The sequence below is a fragment of the Sus scrofa genome, chromosome 9 (assembly GCF_000003025.6).
Source record: "Sus scrofa isolate TJ Tabasco breed Duroc chromosome 9, Sscrofa11.1, whole genome shotgun sequence".
NCBI lineage: Eukaryota > Metazoa > Chordata > Mammalia > Artiodactyla > Suidae > Sus > Sus scrofa.
This window is the reverse complement of record NC_010451.4, coordinates 45619275-45639474: the sequence shown is the minus strand read 5'-3', so window position 1 is coordinate 45639474 and position 20200 is coordinate 45619275. Positions and strand designations below refer to the sequence as shown.

Genomic DNA, 20200 nt, shown 5'->3' with positions numbered 1-20200 from the left:
TATGAACCTGACTAGTATCTGTGGGGATTCGAGTTCAATCCCTGGCTGTGCACAGTGGGTTAAGGATCTGGCATTGCTGTGAGCTTTGGTGTAGGTAACAGACATGGCTCAGATCTGGTATGGCTGTGGCTATGGTGTAAGCCTGTAGTTGCAGCTCCGATTCTACCCCTGGCCTGGGAAATTCCATATGCCACAGGTGTGACCCTAAAAAAGCAAAAAAAAAAAAATCCTTTTTAATATTCAGTAATATCCTATTGTATGAATATACCACAAGTTATTTATCCAGTCAGATTTTTTAAATTTTAAAAATTTTAAATTATTATTATTATTATTTTTAGTGCTGCAGCCTGAGCATGTGGAAGCTCCCAGGCTAATGGTTGAATCAGAGCTACAGCTGCTGGCCTATGCCACAGCCATAGCAACGTGGGACCCGAGCTGCGTCTGTGACCTATACCACAGCTCACTGCAATGCTGGATCCCTGACCCACTGAGCAAGGCCAGGAATTGAACCCGCATCCTCATGGATACTAGACAGATTTGTTTCTGCTGCACAATGGGAACTTATTATCCATTCATTTCTTGATTTTCTTTTGAGTGTTTCCTGGTTTTGGCTATTACAAATTAGGCATCTATGAACATTCATATATAAGTCATCATATAAGTCATACATACAAGGACATATGCTTTTCTCTCTTTTTTTTAGGGCTGCACCCATGGCATAGGGAAGTTCCCAGGCTAGGGGTCAAATCAGAGCTGCAGCTGCTGGCCTACACCACAGCCATGGCAACACCAGATCCAGCTGCATCTGCGACCTATGCCACAGCTTTTGTCAATGCCAGATCCTTAACCTACTGAGCGAGGCCAGGGATCAAACTTGAGTCTTCATGGATACTAGCTGGGTGCATTATGGCTGAGCCACAACAGGAACTCCCCACAAGCTTTTATTTCTATTGGATAAATACTCAGAAGTGGAATGGCTGGGACATACCCTTTAAAAGAAAGCAGTTTGGAGTTCCCATTGTGGCTCAGTGGTTAACAAATCCCACTAGGAACCATGAGGTTGAGGGTTCGATCCCTAGCCTCTCTCAGTGGGTTAAGGGTCCAGTGTTGCCATGAGCTGTGGTGTAGGTCACAGATGCGGCTTGGATCTGGCATTGCTGTGGCTCTGGCATAGGCTGGCAGCTACAGCTCTGATTAGATCCCTAGCCTGGGAACCTCCATATGCCCTGGGAGCGGCCCTAGAAAAGGCAAAAAGACAAAAAAAAAAAGAAAGTTCGGCTATTCTATGTTCTTTGCAGTCTCATAAGAGTTGGCGTCTCAGTTACTACAAAATGCCTGCTGAGATTTTGGTCAGGATTGCATTGAATTATAGATCAATCTGGGGAGAACCAACACCCTAATGATACTGGTTTTTCAATCCATGAACATATCTTTTGCCAGAATCATCCCTAAGTGTCTTACCATATCTTTTGATAATATTGTATATGCTATTTTAAAAATCTCAATTTCCAATTGTTCATTGAAAGTGTGAGGAAATACAATTAACTTTGTAAATTGATCTTCTACCTTGAAAACTTCCTAAACTCATTTATTGATTCTTGTAGGGTTTTTTTTTTTTTTGGTAAATCTCTATAAAAAATAAAATCTCTACAAAAAATAAAAAATATTCTATTTTTTATTAAAAATTTATTTTTTATTATTATTTTTTTGGGCTGCACCTGTGACATGTGGAGGTTCCCAGGCTAGGGGTCAAATCGGAGCTGAAGCTGTTGGCCTATACCACAGCCACAGCAACATGGGATTCAAGCTGTGTCTGTGACCTACACCACAGCTCATGGCAATGGCGGATCCTTAACCCACTGAGCTAGGCCAGGGATCGAACCTGAATCCTCATGGATGCTAGTCAGATTTGTTTCTGCTGAGCCACGACCGGAACTCTTCTTCAGATATTCTATGTAGATGATCATGTTATTTGTGAATAAAGGCAGTTTTTAAATTTCCAACTTTTCCATTTCCAGTCTGGAAGTGTTTCACGGTTCATTGCACATTTAGAACCTCCAGGACAATGTTGAGTAGAAGTGGAGAGAGGATATCCTTGCCTTATTTGTGATCTTAGGGGGAAAGCATTGTTTTTCATCATTGTGATGTTGGCTGTAGGTTTTTCTTAGATGCCCTCTCACAGGTTGAGGTTGTTCCCTTCTCTTTTTAGTTTTCTGAGAAGTTTTTGCAAAAATAGTTGTTGAGGATTGTCAAGTGCTTCTTCTGCACCCATTGAGATGATTATATCATTTTACATTTTTTTGTCTGTTAATATGGTAAATTACGTTGGTGGCATGAACTATTAAAACAAAATAAACCAAAATAAACTGTACTTGGTCATTATGTATGTGTCTTTTTTTTTTTTTTGTCTTTTGTCTTTTTAGGGCCACACCCACAGCACATGGAGGTTCCCAGGCTAGGGGTCTAATCAGAGCTACAGCTGCCAGCCTACACCACAGCCACAGCAATGCCAGATTCACATCTGTGACCTACACCACAGCTCACAGCAACGCCGGATCCTTAACCCACTGAGTGAGGCCAGGGATTGAACCTGCAACCTCATGGTTCCTCGTCAGATTCATTTCTGCTGCGCCACGACGGGAACTCCATGTATGATTCTTTTTCTATATTAGTAGATTAAATTTGCTAAAATTTTGTGAAGACCATTTGCAACTATTAGTAAGGGATATCAGTCTGCAGTTTTCTTTTCTTTATCTGGTTTTGACATTAGGGTGTATTACTCAGGGGTGTCCAGAGCAAAAGAACCAATAAGATGTGTATGTATACACACATACACACACACACACACACACAGAGTGAATGGATGTATACACATACACACATAGGGAGAGAGATTTATTTTACCTGCACCATATGGAAGTTCCTGGGCCAGGGGTCAAACTGGAGTGGCAGCTTCAGGCCGACACCACAGCCATGGCAAAACAGAATCCAAGCTGCAAGTGCAAACTACACTGGAGCCTGCAGCAACACCGATCCTTAACCCACTGAGTGAGGCCAGGGACTGAACCTGCATCCTCATGGATACTATGTCAGGTTCTTAACCCACTGTGCCACAATGGGAACCCCAAGAGGGAGATTTATTTTGAGGAACTGGCTCATGTAATTGTGAAGGGTGGCAAGTTTAAGATTTGCAAGGTTGCCTGGCAGGCTGGAGACCCAAGGAAGAGCTGATGTTGCAGGTTAAGCCCAAAGGCAGTCTAGAGACAGAGAGAAAAGTCCCTCTTCCTCAGAGGACCTCATTCTCTTTTTCCTTAAGGCTTTCACAGATTGCATGGGGTTCACCCACACTGTGGAGAGTAAATCTGCTTATTCAGAGTCTATTAATTTAAATACTAATCTCAAGTAAAAAAAATTCCCTCACAGCACTAACCAGATGTGTTTGACCAAATAGCTGTGGCTCAGCCAAGCTGACATATAAAACAAACCATTCCACAGGATAAGTCTGGTGTCCATAGAATGAGTTGGAAGCATTCTCTTCGATTTCTGAAAGGATTTCCATAGAACTGCTATTATTTCTTCTTTCAATGTTTGGTAGATTTCACCAAGGAAGCCATCTTGGTGTGCAGTTTTCTTTGTGGAAAGGTTTTGAACTCTAAATTCAATTTATTTAACAGCTAAAGGGCTATCTTGGTTATGTATTCTAACTGCAGTGAGTGGAGTGCCTTCTTCTTTGTTTTCAAATTCTATCCATCCTCCCCCTCAAGGCCCAGATCAAGCCTCTCCTTCTCCGTGGAGCTTACCCCAGTCACCTCAGCTGGCCCAGTTCCTCCAGGGAACCCTGACATCACTGCCTGTAGCACTCCTATGCTTAATCACACTTGTTCTGTGGCTGTTTAACTTTCTGTATACTTGGTCACTCATAGAATTGTAAGCTTCTTGAAGACAGGAACTGTTTGTATCCTCTTAGTACTTAGCACAGTACTTAGTATCCTTTTCGAATACTTTGTATCCTCTTAGTACTTAGCACTGTCCTGTGAATGATTAGAAAAGCATTCATGGAAGGAATACCTAAGCAATTAAGTACAGAGTTTTTAAGTCAGGAAAACGGAGGGCATTTTTTAATGACCACAGTCGGAACTGGGAAGCTGTTCAGAGCTTTGGAGGGGGACAACCCTGGCTGCTAATTCCAACTCTGTCCCTCCCTAACACACAATTTGGGGGAATGACTTAACCACTCTGAAGCCCCATATCCTCATCTGTAAAAAAAGGACAACACCAACCTTGTCAGTTGTCATAGGATGAGATGAGATAACACTTGTAAAGTGCGAAGCACAATTTCTAAAGCAGAGTAAATACTTCCTAAATGTTAGCCTGTATCACTTTCCTTACATTGAGCCACACCTCCCTTGCCTGAGCACCATCAAATATACCTGGGACAGAACTGCCGCCCTTGGGCCAGCCTGCTGATTAGCAGCTAGTGATGGTCACTGTCATGGAAATTCTTTTTGAGCGTTAGTGTTGAGTACTTGGAAAGAAGCAGCTTGAATGGGGACCAACAAATAGAAACGGTAGCCGCAGACCAAAACTGCGTATGTACAGTGTGTGTGCGGCCGCTAACCATAAAGGGCTTCCTGAGTCATGGTCACACTCTTAAACAGGCCTGTGGTCAGCAGGGGGGTTTCTGAGTGCAGAGAGGGAGGGACGAAAGCCCGGTGGTTGGAGCTGGGCTGAAAGATCCCCAAGGCTCTGGCGTCTGCTCACTGCAAGCTGAGCGTGAGCCCTGGGAGGCTGAGAAAGGAGCCCTCCCACACCAGCCTCTGCTGCTGTCGCGCCCCTCATCCTCACTCCCAGCGCAGCCCACATCCCGCCGCTAAACCGCAGACCGCTTCTGGGGGCCGAGCTGCTGCCCGTCGCAGAGCAGGGCGTGGTGTCTGCTCCGCGGCACCTCCTCCCGCGACCTCCCCGTCCAGGGATCTGCTGAAGCAGCGCGAAAATGTGTTCCCTTCCCGCCCCCACGCCGCCCGCCTCGTCACCCCTTCTGTTCAACTGCCTTCACCTGGCCTTTAAAGCCTCTGTTTCTGTCTCCCCCATTTTCTGAACTGACTGCTCCATCAGGGACCCATCAGGCAACACTCCACACCCTTAATGCCGCGATGTTTTTCTCCAGAAGACGTTAGTCAAAAGATTATTTCCTTCCTTCCTTCCTTCCCTCCTTCCTTCCTTCTTCCTTCTCTCTCTCTCCCTTCCTTCTTTCTCTCTTTTCCTTCTTTCTTCCTTCTGTCTTTCTTTTCCGTCTTTCCTCCCTTCTTCCCCCACCCTCTGACTTATTCCCGGATGCCCTCTCCAAAGAGAGTTTTGGATAATGCCGGCTTCAGCCGTGAAAACGACTAGTACTTTCATTTGGGGTCATAGCTGGGAATAGAGTCAAAGCAGGGAGAACCTGCGTGGTCTCAGGAAAGGGGCAGCCTCCGAGGGCCTCCCAGAAAAAAGGAACAACGACTCTTTCAGCCAAATACACTTTATTTCTTTTCTCTCTCAGCTGACAAGGAGCCTAGCACATTTATGGAGATGCAAATGTCCAGGGGCCAGGGGTGGAGGGAGGGAGGGAGGGAGCACAGGGCTAGCTCTGGGCCAGGGTTGGTGAGCAGGGCAGGACCTCTGCCAGCATTTACCCAGTCCCTTACCACTGAGGGTCGCCAAAGAGAGAGCTAGAAACAGAAATGTTGATGGAATAGTCAGGGATGGGACAACTTTTACACAGGAAAAGGAGGGAACCAAAGGGAGGAACTAAGAGGTGTGTGAAGAACAGAAATAAATATCCTGACAAGAGGCAGGGCAGGTGTGAGGGGTGAGTAGCCATGCGATGATGTTTCAAAAGATAATGAGGCAGCAATATCCTTGGGCTGGGTGCCAACAGAGAAGGCAGGAAAGAGGTGGTGGAGGACAAAGCTCTAGGGTATGAGTTCCCCACAAGGCAGAGGACATTCTCCAGGGGGGTCCAAGATTTGCCCAGGGAGCAGGGATAGCAGGCCTGGAGAGGAGCCAGTGTCTTCAGGAAGCTGTCACCTGCCTCTCTGATTCAGGCCAGCATACAGGTCCCGCTGGCCTTTCCGGATGGGCTGGGGGTGAAATAGAGAGGGGGTGGTCAGCAGGGTAGGAAGAAGTCATTCCTTAAGATCTAGCTTTAGTGAATGGAAAGAACTGGGGACTAAGGGTCAGGAGGAAGACTTGACTGCTAGGGGATTTAACCTGGTTGCCTCCTGTGAGCCTCAGCTTTCCCAGCTCAAAAAAATGGGAAACTGAAGACCCACCTCTCAGGGCTTTTGTCAGAGTCAAAGTCACTTGTGCGGAAAGTGAATACCACATGCTCGGCTGGTGCTCCATAAATATTCGCTGATTTTGTCCAGGTGTCATATTGAAAATATTTTAACAATTGGTGGTGCACACACACCAACCAATCGGAAGAGTCCTGGTGGATCTCTGCTATGCCGGGCAGTAACTCTTTGCCAAGAGTCAGTCCAGTGGGGAAGACCTTGTGTTGTCTGGCAGCGTGTGTGCTGGGGAAGGGGGGAGCTTGGGGCTACCTACCAGTAAACTATTTTATATTTCAACAACTGGTAGGTGCATGCTGGTGGAACATCAGTTGTGAGTTGGTTGTGTTAAGAGTTTGCGTGTATGGGATTCCCCGGGCTGTCTCGCAGCTGATGAGTAAGCCAGAGAAAGAGGATTGGTGTCCCCACCCCTACTGGTCTGTGGTGGTGGAAGCCCTCCAGCCTTTGAGATGAGCTCCTTCTGCCATGATGGAGGCAGAGGCAGGCATGTGTGGGTTGCCCTGAGGCCCCGAGGGAAGGGCTTTGAAGTGTCTGGGAGGCCAGATGGACACTGCCCTTTTCTCCCCTAGAGAGTCCCCTCCCCCCCATCCCTGTTACCTCATAGTCTGGATTGGGGACAGGTGGTGGCCTCTCCCTGTTTTGTCCTGCAGAGGAGGGAAGAGGAGAGGATTCACTGCCATGAGGAAACACCAATCTTGTAAGAATGAGACCCAGATAAGCGATGGCAAGCTCCTCATGGCTTTTCCCCTTTTCCGTTTTAGCTGCTCTTTCTCTTTGCTTTCTTTCATCCCGTCTAATGACCCCATTACTGTTCTTATCATTTTGTGAACCCAACTCAAGTTTCTTCCATTGCTTCCTTACCCTGCGAGGAAAGGGTCCTAAAGTCTCTCTCCCTGGAGACTGGGGGGTGGAGTCTGATTACTCCAGGACACTGACAGGCCTTTGAGGAAGCCCATCCTGGTAATAAACTTTTTTGCACTCTTCTTTTTCTTTTTGTCTTTTTAGGGCTGCACCTGTGGCATATGGAGGTTCCCAGGCTAGAGGTTGAATTGGAGCTGTAGTCCCTGGCCTACGCCAGCCCACAGCAACGCCAGATCTGAGCCACGTCTGCGATCTACACCACAGCTCATGGCAACGCCAGATCCTTAACCCACTGAGTGAGGCCAGGGATCGACCCTGTGTCCTGATGGATACTGGTCAGATTTGTTTATGCTGAGCCACAATGTGAACTCCTTTTTTGGCACTTTTCTAGGGTGGAAAGGATGGGAGTGGTCTGAGATGGGGCCACACTGTTGAATGTTCTATAGATGCTATCTTGACCTGGCTTGGACTTGCTGCCCATCCTGGCCCGGGCTGGACATCCCCCCCCCACCAGGCTGGAATCTCCTCCGCAGTCTTACCCCTGGGCCTGCCTCCAGCACCCGCTCCTCTCGTCACAGGCATGGCCTTGGCCTTTCTACTCTTGCTGTAGTAATACACCACCATCAGCAAACCCAGAGTGATGCAGATGTCAACTACAATGATTGTGACCACTGCCATCAGATCCACCTCCACGCAGTTCTCACACACTGTGGGGGCAGGGGGTATGGAGAGAAGGAGAAAAATCACCAGAAAGGAAGATACAAGACACTGGAAGTGAGGAAGGAACACATGAAGGCGATAACTTCCTTCAATACTCACATCGCATGTCTGCCATGGCCAGTCACCCCCTGACCACCACCACCACCACCACCACTCTTTCCCATCAATCTGTTTATAACAAGCCAAGTGTGGTGTTTGCAGTAGAGACTTTGGAGTCAGACAGTCCTGGGTTCCAGTCCCAGCTCCAATATTCACTGGCTCTGAGGACTGTGAAATATATGCTCAACTCCCAAAGCCTTATCTATAAGATGGGAATAAAATAGTACTTAACTCATGTGGTTGTCAAGAGGATTGTATGAAGGAAAAAAAAAAAAAAGCCCAGGCAAGTGTTGGGTATAGTGCCTGAAACTTAACAAGCACTCAATGAATGTTAGCTATCATTACTATTTGTTATTGTGCCTTAGTTTATGAGATATTAATATAGTGGATTTGAGTCCTTTTCGCAAATTCTTCTGAAGAATTCACCTCTGGATAAAGCACCAGATAAACTCATATTGATGTGCCATAATTCTGGATGAGATGTACTGCACATGACCCAATCCTGTCTCTTGGGAAGTTGTTTTAGATCTAGTGCTAAGTTTACCCGGATGCCCTCATATTGCTGTTTAATCTGTTTTTTTTGTTTGTTTGTTTGTTTTGTTTTTCTTTTTTTCCTTTTTGGCCGCACTCATGGGATGTGGAAGTTCCCTGGCCAGGGATCAAACCCTTGCCACAGCAGCTACCTGAGCTGCTGCAGTGACAAGGCTGGATCCTTAACTGGCTGCACCACAAGGGAACACCTAATTTGTATTTTAGAAAACACTGACACTGTGTAGCCTTAGACATCCTGGGATTGAGTGTAGGAGAAGCATAAATATGCCAGGGTTAGGGGGAATATTGAGAATGCCCTTTTGAAATGGTCCCCCCTAAAGAGTTTATTAGTGCATGCTCTGAAGACCTATATTACCTCTGGCTTTCAGGTAGAGCCTATGGCTCGTCTTCTCTCCGACTGTGCAGGTATAATAACCACTGTTCTCCACTTCTGAAAAACTCTCTAACAACATGTAGTTGTCATAAGACTCATATATTTGCATATCATTTCGTTTCCAAGTCATTTTTTCAGATTCAGGATCTTCAGGGCATGTCAGCTCTACTTTGTCTCCAGAGATGGAGACTTTAAATGCTGGGGGATGGGAGCAAAGAGAAGGGAAATTAAAGAGAGAAACCAGTAAGATTTAAAGCAAATTAGTAGCAAAAAGAATCACCCAAATGCAGAGTCGTCTGTCGTTCTAGATCTTAGATTTTCTTGTTAAAAAAAGGCTAGAGGGTATGAAAGAGGAGATAGGAGAAGGCCCTAGAGGATCTTTTGAAGGTGACTTTAGAGTTTAGGCTTGGATGTGGGGGACTTGGAAGAAAAACTACACTAGTCCCCCCCACTTTTTTAAGGGGCATAGGTATGGCATATAGAAGTTCCCAGACAAGGGGATCCACATGCTGTCCCTGCAGCTGGAGCCACAGCAGCCAGCCTACACCACAGCCACAGCAACACCAGAGCCAAGCCACGTCTGCAACCAACACCGAAGTTCACGGCAATGCTGGATCCTTAACCCACTGAGCAAAGCCAGGGATCGAACCCTTGTCCTCATGGATATTAGTCAGGATGAGAACTGACTAAGCGCATGCTGAGCTATGATGGGAACTCCACGAGTCCCTACTTGGAATGTTTCCAAAAGGGCAATGGAAAGGTGATGTTGGGAGGACCTCAGTTCTTGAGGTTAATCTCCCTCCATCCATTCCTTCTTCTCAACCACTGACCTGCATCATCAGATGGGGCAGACGTAAAAGACTGAGAAACTTACTTTTCTGTGTATCTTCATCTGACAATGAAAAAAAAAAAAAGGAAACATTGGTAAGAAAACAACCTTCATTTAAATTTAAATTGTAGGTAACAATTGCCAAGTGGGTCTAGACACTATCTCTGAGCATTCCCAAAGAGGATCCATCTTCAGGGGGCCTGAAGCCTTTAAGGTGAGGTATGAACTTGGCCTATGAGATTTACTTGTAGGTACAAGTCTGACACATCAAACTGAGACTATACCAGCATGTGCTTATAGACCTAGATCCCCTAAAGCTCAGAAAGCTGTAAAATCCTGAAGCTGAAAAATTCTAGAAGGCTTCAAGCTTATTCGCTTACATTAGCAAGAACCATGTTCCAGATAGCTGTGAAAGGGGTCTTCTCAGAAATAATGACCTTCACATTTTTGAATCACTGATTCTTGGCCTTACCTGTTCTTCTTTTTTCTTTTTGTCTTTTTTGCCATTTCTTGGGCTGCTCCCGCGGCATATGGAGGTTCCCAGGCTAGGGGTCGAATCGGAGCTGTAGCCACCAGCCTACGCCACAGCCACAGCAACGCGGGATCTGAGCTGCGTCTGCAGCCTACACCACAGCTCACGGCAACGCCGGATCCTTAACCCACTGAGTAAGGCCAGGAATCGAATCTGAAACCTCATGGTTCCTAGTCGGATTTGGTAACTACTGCACCACGACAGGAACTCTGGCCTTACCTGTTTTTCATTATTCGCATGTTTCTTTCTTTCCCTCTTCCTCCCTTCCTCCCTCCCTCCCTTCCTTCTTTCTTTCCTTCCTTCCTTTCTCTCTCTCTCTCCCTTTCTTTCTTTCCCTCTCTCCCTCTCTCCCTTTCTTTCTTTCCCTCTCTCCCTTCCTTCCTTCCTTCCTTCCTTTCTTTCTTTCTTTCTTTCTTTCTTTCTTTCTTTCTTTCTTTCTTTCTTTCTTTCTTTCTTTCTTTCTTTCTTTCTTTCCCTCTCTCCCTTTCTTTCTTTCTTTCTTCTTTCCTTTCTTTCTTTCCTTCTTTCATTTTGCTTTTTAGGGCTGCACCCACGGTATATAGAGGTTCCAAGCTAGGGGTCCAATCGGAGCTACATCTGTGGCCTACACCACAGCCACAGCAACTCAGGATCTGAGCCGCGTCTGCAACCTACACCACAGCTCATGGCAGTGCCGGATCCTTAACCCATTGAGCGAGGCCAGGGATTGAACCCACAACCTCATGGTTCCTAGTCAGATTCATTTCCACTGTGCCACCATGGGAGCTCCCACAAGTTCTTTCTTATAACTAACAGAAATCCTCGTAATAGAGATCAAATATCTTTGGTCTTATTCCATAGTACTTCTCTGCTATTGCCCATAAATTATGTAAAGCACTATATTCATTTTTTTTTTGGCCATGACCTAAGCATAGGAAAGTTCCTAGGCCAGGGATCAAACCCATACCACTGTAGAAACCAGAGCCACAGCAGCGACATTTGGCTCCTTAATCAGCTGAGCCACAAGGGAACTCTATTGCTATATATATTTTAAAGAAATGGTTCTTCCAGTAAAATGTGGCTTTATTTTAAATCTTACTGGAGTATAATTAACTCATAATTATTTTTTTTAGAACTGTTGGTGTGGACAACTGAGCTCCACTAGTATAATTCAGGGATCCAGCCAGATTCCCCACAGCAGGTGATTTTGCCTTGGGAAATGGGGCTGGGCTACATCCTTGCTTCCTCTAAGACTTGTGGCTGGGACACTAGGAGGCACTGGCTGTGCTCAGACCTGGATATGACAGCTGGAAGAGAAGAGAGTGCTACCCAGAGACAGCCTTCTTTCTTGGGGGTGTTTTGCTACAGTGTGCTACTGGGGACAGAGCACTGGACTTAGTCAGAAGCCCTGTATTTGAATCCCAGATCTGCTTCAGCCTGTGTGACCAAGGGAAAATCATTTAACTTCTCTGAGCTTCAGTTTCTTCACCTGGGAAATGGCAATAAAACACCCACTTCATAGGATATTTGTGAGAATTAAATGGCTATGAAGGTGAAAATGGATGGCACATAGCAGATGCTCAAGAAAAATGTTAATTTCTTTCTTTCTTTCTTTCTGGGGGTCCTGCCAGAACAGAACAGAGTTCTGATCCAGCTGCTCAGGCAGCCCTTCTGTTGAGATCATACAGCATGTAAACAAGTCATTCTCCAGGTTTATCTGCCTGCTAATAATAATTGGGATTGAGTATAATGACGATAGATAGTCTATGATATTTTGACTTAAAAATAATTTTCACCACTGCTATGTCTTAGAAATGTTTAACTAGAAATTATAAATTAAATAATTTGGAAGTAAATAGATGTTCCACTCTACTTTGTGTATTTGAAAAAAAAATTGTAAAGGAGGAGTTCCCTTGCGGCAGTGGTTTAAGGATTTGGCATTGTCACTGCCGCATCTTTGGTCACTGCTGTGGCTCAGGTTCACTCCCTGGCCCAGGAATTTCCACATGCTGCAGGCACAGCCAAAAAAAAAAAAAAAAAAAAAAAAAAAAGTAAAGGAAATCACTCACATTTCTGATTGGCACAAATTCAGTAGTAGAGCTCAGACCAGACCAACACATTCTCATGCAGGGGATAGATGTCTATGCTTAGAAATAGGGCATATGCTCATAAAAATTTTATACACATCCATAATGGTTAAATAATGAGCTTCAGCATCAGCTAAATCTGAATTTATATTTATCCCTGCAAATGGACTATTTTCTACGCCTTGGCTTTTTTATCTGTAGATTAGAGATGTTAAGACAATTAGAAGAGGAAACTCAGGTAAAATATTAAGGGCAATGTCTAGAACATAAAGTAAATAAACTTTAATACTTAATAAACTTTAATGCTCAATAAACTTTAATACTTATTATCTAGTCTGCATAATTCCCATTTCATGATAGCTAAAATTACCTACTGCTTTCATTATCTGTATGCCAGATAATGTTCTAAGTGAATTAGTCGTTCAGTCCTCATAACAACTTTATAAGCTAGGTATCATTATTATTTCTTTTCTTCTTCTTTTTAAAAATTTTGCTATTTAGGGCTGTGCTCTTGTCACATGGAGGTTCCCAGGTTAGGGGTCAAATTGGAACTACAGCTGCCGGCCTACACCACAGCCACTGCAACGCAAGATCTGAGCCATGTCTGTGACTTACACCACAGCTCACGGCAATGCTGGATCCTTAACCCACTGAGCGAGGCCTGTATCCTCATGGATCCTAGTCTGGTTTGTTACCGCTGAGCCATGACGGGAACTCCAGTTATTTCTATTTCACGTGTGGTGATGCCATAGCACAGAGGAGTGAAGTAAATTATTCAAAGATGCTCAACAAGTAAGAAGTAGAGCCAAGATTCAAATATGACTGTCTAGCTTCAGAGTTGGACTCTTAACCTCACACTACAAGGATTCTCCTCTGTTAAGATATTCTCACCTAAAATATAAGCTCATCCTTTATTGTTGTTCTTTATTTTTTTTGTCTGTGCCCACACTCTATGGAAGTTCCTGGACCAGAGATTGAACCTGTGCCATGGCAGTGACTGAAGCCACAGCAGTGACAACACCAGATACTTAGCCCACTGAGCCACACGGGAATTCCATAAACTCACCCTATAAAACTGAGCTCGAGAATCACCTTCTCGGAGTTCCCATCATGGCACAGCAGAAACGAATCCGACTAGGAACCGTGAAGTTGCGGGTTTGATCCCTGGCCTCGCTCAGTGGGTTAAGGATCTGGTGTTGCTGTGGCTGTGATGTAGGTCGCAGGCTCGGCATGGATCTGGCCATGCTATTGTGTCATAGGCCAGCAGATATAGCTCCCATTCGACCCCCAGCCTGGGAACCTCCATATGCTGCATGTGCGGCCCTATAAAAAGCAACAACAACAACAACAACAAAAAAAAAAAAAAAAAAAGGAAAAGAAAAAAAAAAAGACTCACCTTCTCTGGGGAGCCTTCTCCATCTATCCTCTGTAGAGTTGAATACTCCTCACTTTATATTTTATTTTTCTCTGTATCTACACCTATCATAGCAGGCAACATACTATATTATCAATTATTTGTCTCACAGATATGACCATCAATGTCTTGAGGAAAGGGAACTAGTGATGCAATCATGCCTATGATCATTTATTCATTCAATAGTTTTTTTTTTTTTTAATCTTTTTGTTATTTCTTGGGCCGCTCCTGCGGCATATGGAGGTTCCCAGGCTAGGGGTCCAATCGGAGCTGTAGCCATCGGCTTATGCCAGAGCTATAGCAACGTGGGATCCGAGCCGCGTCTGCAGCCTACACCGCAGCTCACGGCAACGCCGGATCATTAACCCACTGAGCAAGGGCAGGGACCAAACCCGCAACCTCATGGTTCCTAGTCGGATTCGTTAACCACTGCGCCATGACGGGAACTCCTCATTCAATAGATATTCATTGAGCACCTACTATGTGCCAGGCACTAGGCCAGGTAAATAAAATGCCATCTCTGCCTTCAGTGACTCATGATTTACACAAAATTTGTGGTGCTTCCAACCCACACCCATGTGTGTATCCTTTGCTGAATGGATGCTCAGGGATACTTATCACACTCAGCTATAATCAGACATGACAGTTAACAACAAAACACAGGTATATCGCATACAGATCCTATTGAAAGATAATTGTATTTTCCCTCTAATAGATCTAGTTTTGGTATTTATTACTGTGATTGTCCCCTATGACCATTTTGTTCCCTGTCTGAAAGGAAGTCAAAGAGAGTGAAAAATCTTCTTACCTGGTCTTTCAATGTCTGAAAAGGAAATGATAAGAAACTATTAGCCGTACTCCTATCAGATGCTAAGATCAGGCCCCCGCTACCTGGGTTAGAACTCTTCCCTCCTCCTTTAGAAAACAAGGGATATGGGAACTCTTCATGGCTGTACATGAAAAGCTGTTTAAAATCCTACACCCAACATTAAAAAAACTGATGGCTAATTATTTATAAAAAAGGGTTCTAGGCAATCAATTTGAATAAAATATACGTACATGTACACATTCTTTTTTCTCACATCATCGTGCTCCATCATAAGTGACTAGACATAATTTCCTGTGCTACACAGCAGGATCTCATTGCTAATCCATTCCAAAGGCAATAGTTTGTATCTATTAACCCCAAATCATTACATTATATACCTTGAACTTATACTATAAATACAGTTTATTGTTAACCATATCTCAATAAAGCTGGAAAAAAAAGATCTATACTGGGCATAAATTAAATGATAATTGGAGTTCCCGTCATGGCTCAAGGGTTAACGAATCCAACTAGGAACCACAAGGTTGTGGGTTCGATCCCTGCCCTTGCTCAGTGGGTTAACGATCCGGTGTTGCTGTGAGCTGTGGTGTAGGTTGCAGACGTGGCTCGGATCCTGCGTTGCTGTGGCTCTGGTGTAGGCCGGTGGCTACAGCTCCGATTCAACCCCTAGCCTGGGAACCTCCATATGCCGTGGGAGCGGCCCAAGAAATAGCAACAACAACAACAACAGACAAAAGACAAAAAAAAAACAAAAATAACTTTAATGCATTCTACATGATGAGAAAAAAAAAAAGGATCCAAAGGACCATACACATTAGGCAGTATGGTACAAAGGAATGGAGACTGGCCCAATGGCTGCCTTTAAACACAAAATTGGTTCACTCAGTTTAGAGGAGCTGATTGAATAGAAAAGTTTCCAATGTTGGGACATTCCTGACTCTCTGCTATGATTGAGAAGGTAAGTCCAGGCCAGGAACACTCATATGCATGTGTACACGTGAACACACACGCACAACACACTTTCAGACTGTTTGGACATATGTTGAATGTGCACTTAAATGCTGCCCCAGAGGCTTATTAGGGCATCTCTATGCATGCACTGAATTCCAAAACCCTCTACAAAAATCTCACATCAAATATGAAATGCAGGAGTTCCCATTGTGGTGCAGTGGAGACGAATCCGAAGAGGATTTAGTATCCATGAGGATTTGGGTTCGATGCCTGGCCTCACTCAGGGGGTCCAGGATCCAGTGTTGCTGTGAGCTATGGTGTAGGTCACAGATCTGAGACGAGGCTCAGATCTGGTGTTGCTGTGGCTGTGGCGTAGGCTGGCAGCTATAGCTCCAGTTTGACCCCTAGCCTGGGAACTGCCATAGGCTATGGGTCTGTCCCTAAAAAGCAAAAAAACAAAACCCAAAACCAAAAAACAAATGCAAACAAGAGACAGTTGTTGCCACTTTCACCATCATTTAATTGTCTCAATTTTTTCTTTTGAACAGTTAAGTCTCATTATTTCTTCTTCTTCTTTTTTTTTTTTTTTGTCTTTTTGCTATTTCTTGGGCCGCTCCCATGGCATATGGAGGTTCCCAAGCTAGGGGTCCAATCGGAGCTGCAGCCACCGGCCTACGCCAGAGCCACAGCAACGTGGGATCCGAGCCGCGTCTGCAACCTACACCACAGCTCATGGCAATGCCAGATCGTTAACCCACTGAGCAAGGGCAGGGATCAAACCCGCAACCTCATGGTTCCTAGTTGGATTCGTTAACCACTACGCCACGACGGGAACTCCTCATTATTTCTATGATCTCTGTTGTTTCCTTCTTTCTGGTTAGAACTTTCTAGCCTTAGGAGGAAAAGGCAAAGGAGAAGATGATAGAAACCCTTGTACTGGTCTCTGTGGGAGCTTGGTGGGAGGTCTAGTGAAAGCTCTACTCATAAATACAAAGCACGAAGGGCTAATTTCACAACAAGAAAAGAAAGCATATCTTACCTTCTTGTCCCCAAGCGCCAACTAGAAAATAAACAATAAGAAAAGAAAAGAGTTGGTAAATGTTGTGAGCGCCTGAAATTCCAAGCGGAAGAAGTTCTGTGGGCCTGTGTGACCAATTCTGAGCATTTAGGGTCCTTCCCAAGCACCGCTGGATCACTCATCACTGCTGGATCCGTCATTCCCATACCCCGGATAAATGACATGCACTGCTGGGTACCAACCAGGGGTTTCTGGTCAATTTGGGATGAAACAGAGCAAGGAAGCATCTAGCATTAAAGATGAACACACAATATTTGAAAAACAGAAGTAAGAAAAAATTGGGAGTGCTTTTTGGGAGCCTAGAGAAATTGCAAAAGAATTTTGTAGCCAAGCCTCCATTTTTTTTGGCTCTGCCTGTGGCACACGGAAGTTCCCAGGCCAGGGATTGAACCTGAGCCACAGGTGGAACTAGAGCCCTGGCAGTGACAAGGCTGGATCTTTAACCCACCAGACCATGAGGGAATTCCCAAGCCTCCGTTTTGAAAAGAAGTCTCAGAGTTCCCGTCATGGCTCAGCAGAAACCAATCTGACTAGGAACCAGGAGGTTGTGGGTTTGATCCCTGGCCTTGCTCAGTGGGTTAGGGATCCGGTGTTGCTGTCAGCTGTGGTGTAGCTCTCAGATGCAGCTTGGATTCTGTGTTGCTGTAGCTGTGGCATAGGCTGGTGGCTATAGCTCTGATTTGACCCCTAGCCTGGGAACCTCCATATGCTATGGGTGCAGCCCTAAAAAGAACCCCCCCCCCAAAAAAAAGAAAAGAAAAAGAAAAAAAAATCTCTGACTTTGGAAGAAAAACAAGCTTTTGGTTAGGTACAGAGATTGAGATGCTTGTTCCATTTCTGGCTCCTGAATGTCTGATGGTTTGATTTTTTCCATCTGTTTTCTGCTTGAGACAGAGATAGAGATATTTGACATTTTGATTGTTCATTCACTAGAGCCTGTGCATTGATGAGCCTAATCACATTTCCACTGGGGCCTCCAGAGTCCCCTCACCCGCAAAAACTTGGATTCTTTACAATGACTAGTTTAGTTTCCCTGACATTGCCTCAAAGTTTTTGTATGCCTTTTTTTTGTTGTTGTTGTTGTTTTTTTGTTTGTTTGTCTCTTTGCCATTTCTTGGGCCGCTCCCGCGGCATATGGAGGTTCCCAGGCTAGGGGTCTAATCGGAGCTGTAGCTGCCAGCCTACACCAGAGCCACAGCAACACGGGATCCGTTTTTTTTTTTTTTTTTTTTTTTGGGTGTACCCACAGAAGTTCCTGGGCCAGGGATCAAACCTGTGCTAAAGCAGTGACAATGCTGGATCCTTAACCTGCTGAGCCACCAGGGAATTCCTATGTGTGCCTCTTTTATCAACAGTCTCTACACTGGGTGAAACACCCACTCTGAAGTCTGCCCTCTGCCCGTGCCCCTATCACCAGAACAGAATAGCCACATTATTTTTATTTTTTGCTCTTTTTAGGGCCTTACCTGGGGCATATGGAAGTTCCCAGGCTAGGGATTGAATTGGAGCTGCAGCTGCTGGGCTATACCACAGCCACAGCAATGCTGGATCCGAGCTGCATCTGCAATCTACACTGCAGCTCTCAGCAACACCTGATCCTTTAACCCACTGAATGAGGCCAGGGATCAAACCCGCATCCTCAGGGATACTCTTCGTGTTCTTAACCCCCTGAGCCAAAATGGGAACTCCTGGGCATATCCATATGATGCCAAATCTCTAGGGGTGCTTGGGTCTTTAATGTCTTCTCTCTTTGTCTCTCTGCAGAGCAGCGTTTATACTATAGGCGTCCAAGCCAATGTCTGGCTACTCCTTGAAGGAGTCACGCTCTGCTTCTAGACACTCCAAATGCGTTCCTTGGACCAGTAACAGACTGATAAGTCTGAGAGCTCATCAGAAACGCAGACTCACAGGTCCCATTCCAGACCCACTGAAGCAGAAGCTGCACTTGAATAAGATCTCCTGGTGGTTCATGTGCAAGTTTAAGCCTGAGAAACCCAAGATGAAGCAGGAAGTAGAGACGCCATGGCTGTGGCTCCGAGATGGGAGCCCCAGCTGTGAGCGTATTTTCTCTGAAACAAAACCATCATGAGCATTTGGCCTCGCGTCCTGCAGTCATGAAGCGCACAGGACAGCAGGCCGTCCTGTGTTCCCAGATCAGCTTTAGCGCTTACTAACTGTGTGGTTTTAAACAAGTATTTAACTCCTTTGAGTATCAGTTTCTTCATCTGTAAAATAGACAATACATATCATGTTTACCTTCCAAGGCAGAGGTAAGGATGAAATTAGTTAACACATGTAAAGACTTTTAAATATGGTGTCTCGTACTCAATACATGGCAACCTGTAAAAAATCATGTTTATCTGAGATATGGAAATGCCCTTGGTAAGCTATCAATTTATATTCCACCTTGTTTCAAAAAGGACTCAACTAACTGAAGCTCTTGGTCAGCTGAAAAGACTGGAAATTATGAGGTGTTTTATTGTCTCAGACGCTTGCTGTATACCCAGTGCAGAGTTTAGGCGTAAGTATCTAGTCTAACCCTCACAACAAAGAGTGAAGGTTAACTCTTCCAGCTCTTTTGTGTTAGTTTTCCAGGCTGGGTTGTTCACTGACAGAACGAGCTTGTCCTCAGAGACACAAAGTCCTCCTTGCTTTCAAAAGATCTGATCATCCCAACTCTTCTCTGAAAGGTCTCCTGGGTGCAAATTAGCCTCCAGCCCCGGTTCCCGATGCTAACGTGGCACACGTTTCCTTACTTTTTCTCCTAAATGAGGCTCCTTGGTACTGCAGGGCAGCACCAGGTCATGCTGTGAACCTTCTGCAGTCTTGAAAAACACCACCCTTTTTAAATTCCATCCTACTCACCTGATAAGAGGCAGAGTCCCAGAACTTTCCAGAGGTTCCCCGACGGCATCTTTCTTGCAGACACTATGCTACTTAAGATGGCGGAGGCCAGTTGGCTTATAACTTCTGAAAAAGAAACCAGATGACTCTTTTCAAAACCTCTGCTGGAGATGAGAACCTTGGGGCCATTGACCCCAATGCTGGGATGAAAAAAGGGGGCTTTGTAAGAGGGACACTCACCATTTTCCGAAGCAGGCACCTAAGGCTGGGAGGGGAGGCGGGTTTCTGAGCCCCACACAGGAAGTGTGGAGGGGCCTCTGGGTCTGCAGGGTTCTACGTCACTGGGAAACGTTGGTTCAGGGCAGGAGCAGCCACCTGGGTTGGCTGGGGAGAATTGAGCTCCGTGTCCTCCCACTGGGCGAGCGAGACCTGAAGGTGCTGTGGAAAATACTTGCAATTTAGCTCCCTGGGCCTTGCACGATGCACCCCCTGAGAAGGGGCTCCCTTCTCAGACACCCCCACCCCCAAACAACCTGTGACAGGAAGAGAGAGGAGCACCAAAGAGCTGCTTTCTTTACAGTGTACGTGACTTGGGGCAGTAGGTGCAGCCATTTTATTAGCAAAAGCTATTGACTCGAAAATACACGTTGCCTTAAACCATGAGATGCCATTCTTTTTTGGCCTGTAATATTTGCAGCAGTATTCAGTGTTGGCAAATGT

The 20200-nt window shown here is 45.2% G+C and overlaps 1 protein-coding gene across 1 annotated transcript; it reads right to left on the bottom strand.

The window, feature by feature from the left end:
- On the bottom strand, positions 5503 to 19745 carry CD3E (CD3e molecule). The gene is given in 9 exon segments (NM_214227.1): positions 5503 to 6119; positions 6930 to 6976; positions 7733 to 7900; positions 8920 to 9135; positions 9812 to 9829; positions 14587 to 14601; positions 16598 to 16618; positions 19502 to 19606; positions 19721 to 19745. Coding segments are annotated over 8 exon segments (591 nt in total). The 5' UTR covers positions 19551 to 19606; positions 19721 to 19745; the 3' UTR covers positions 5503 to 6062.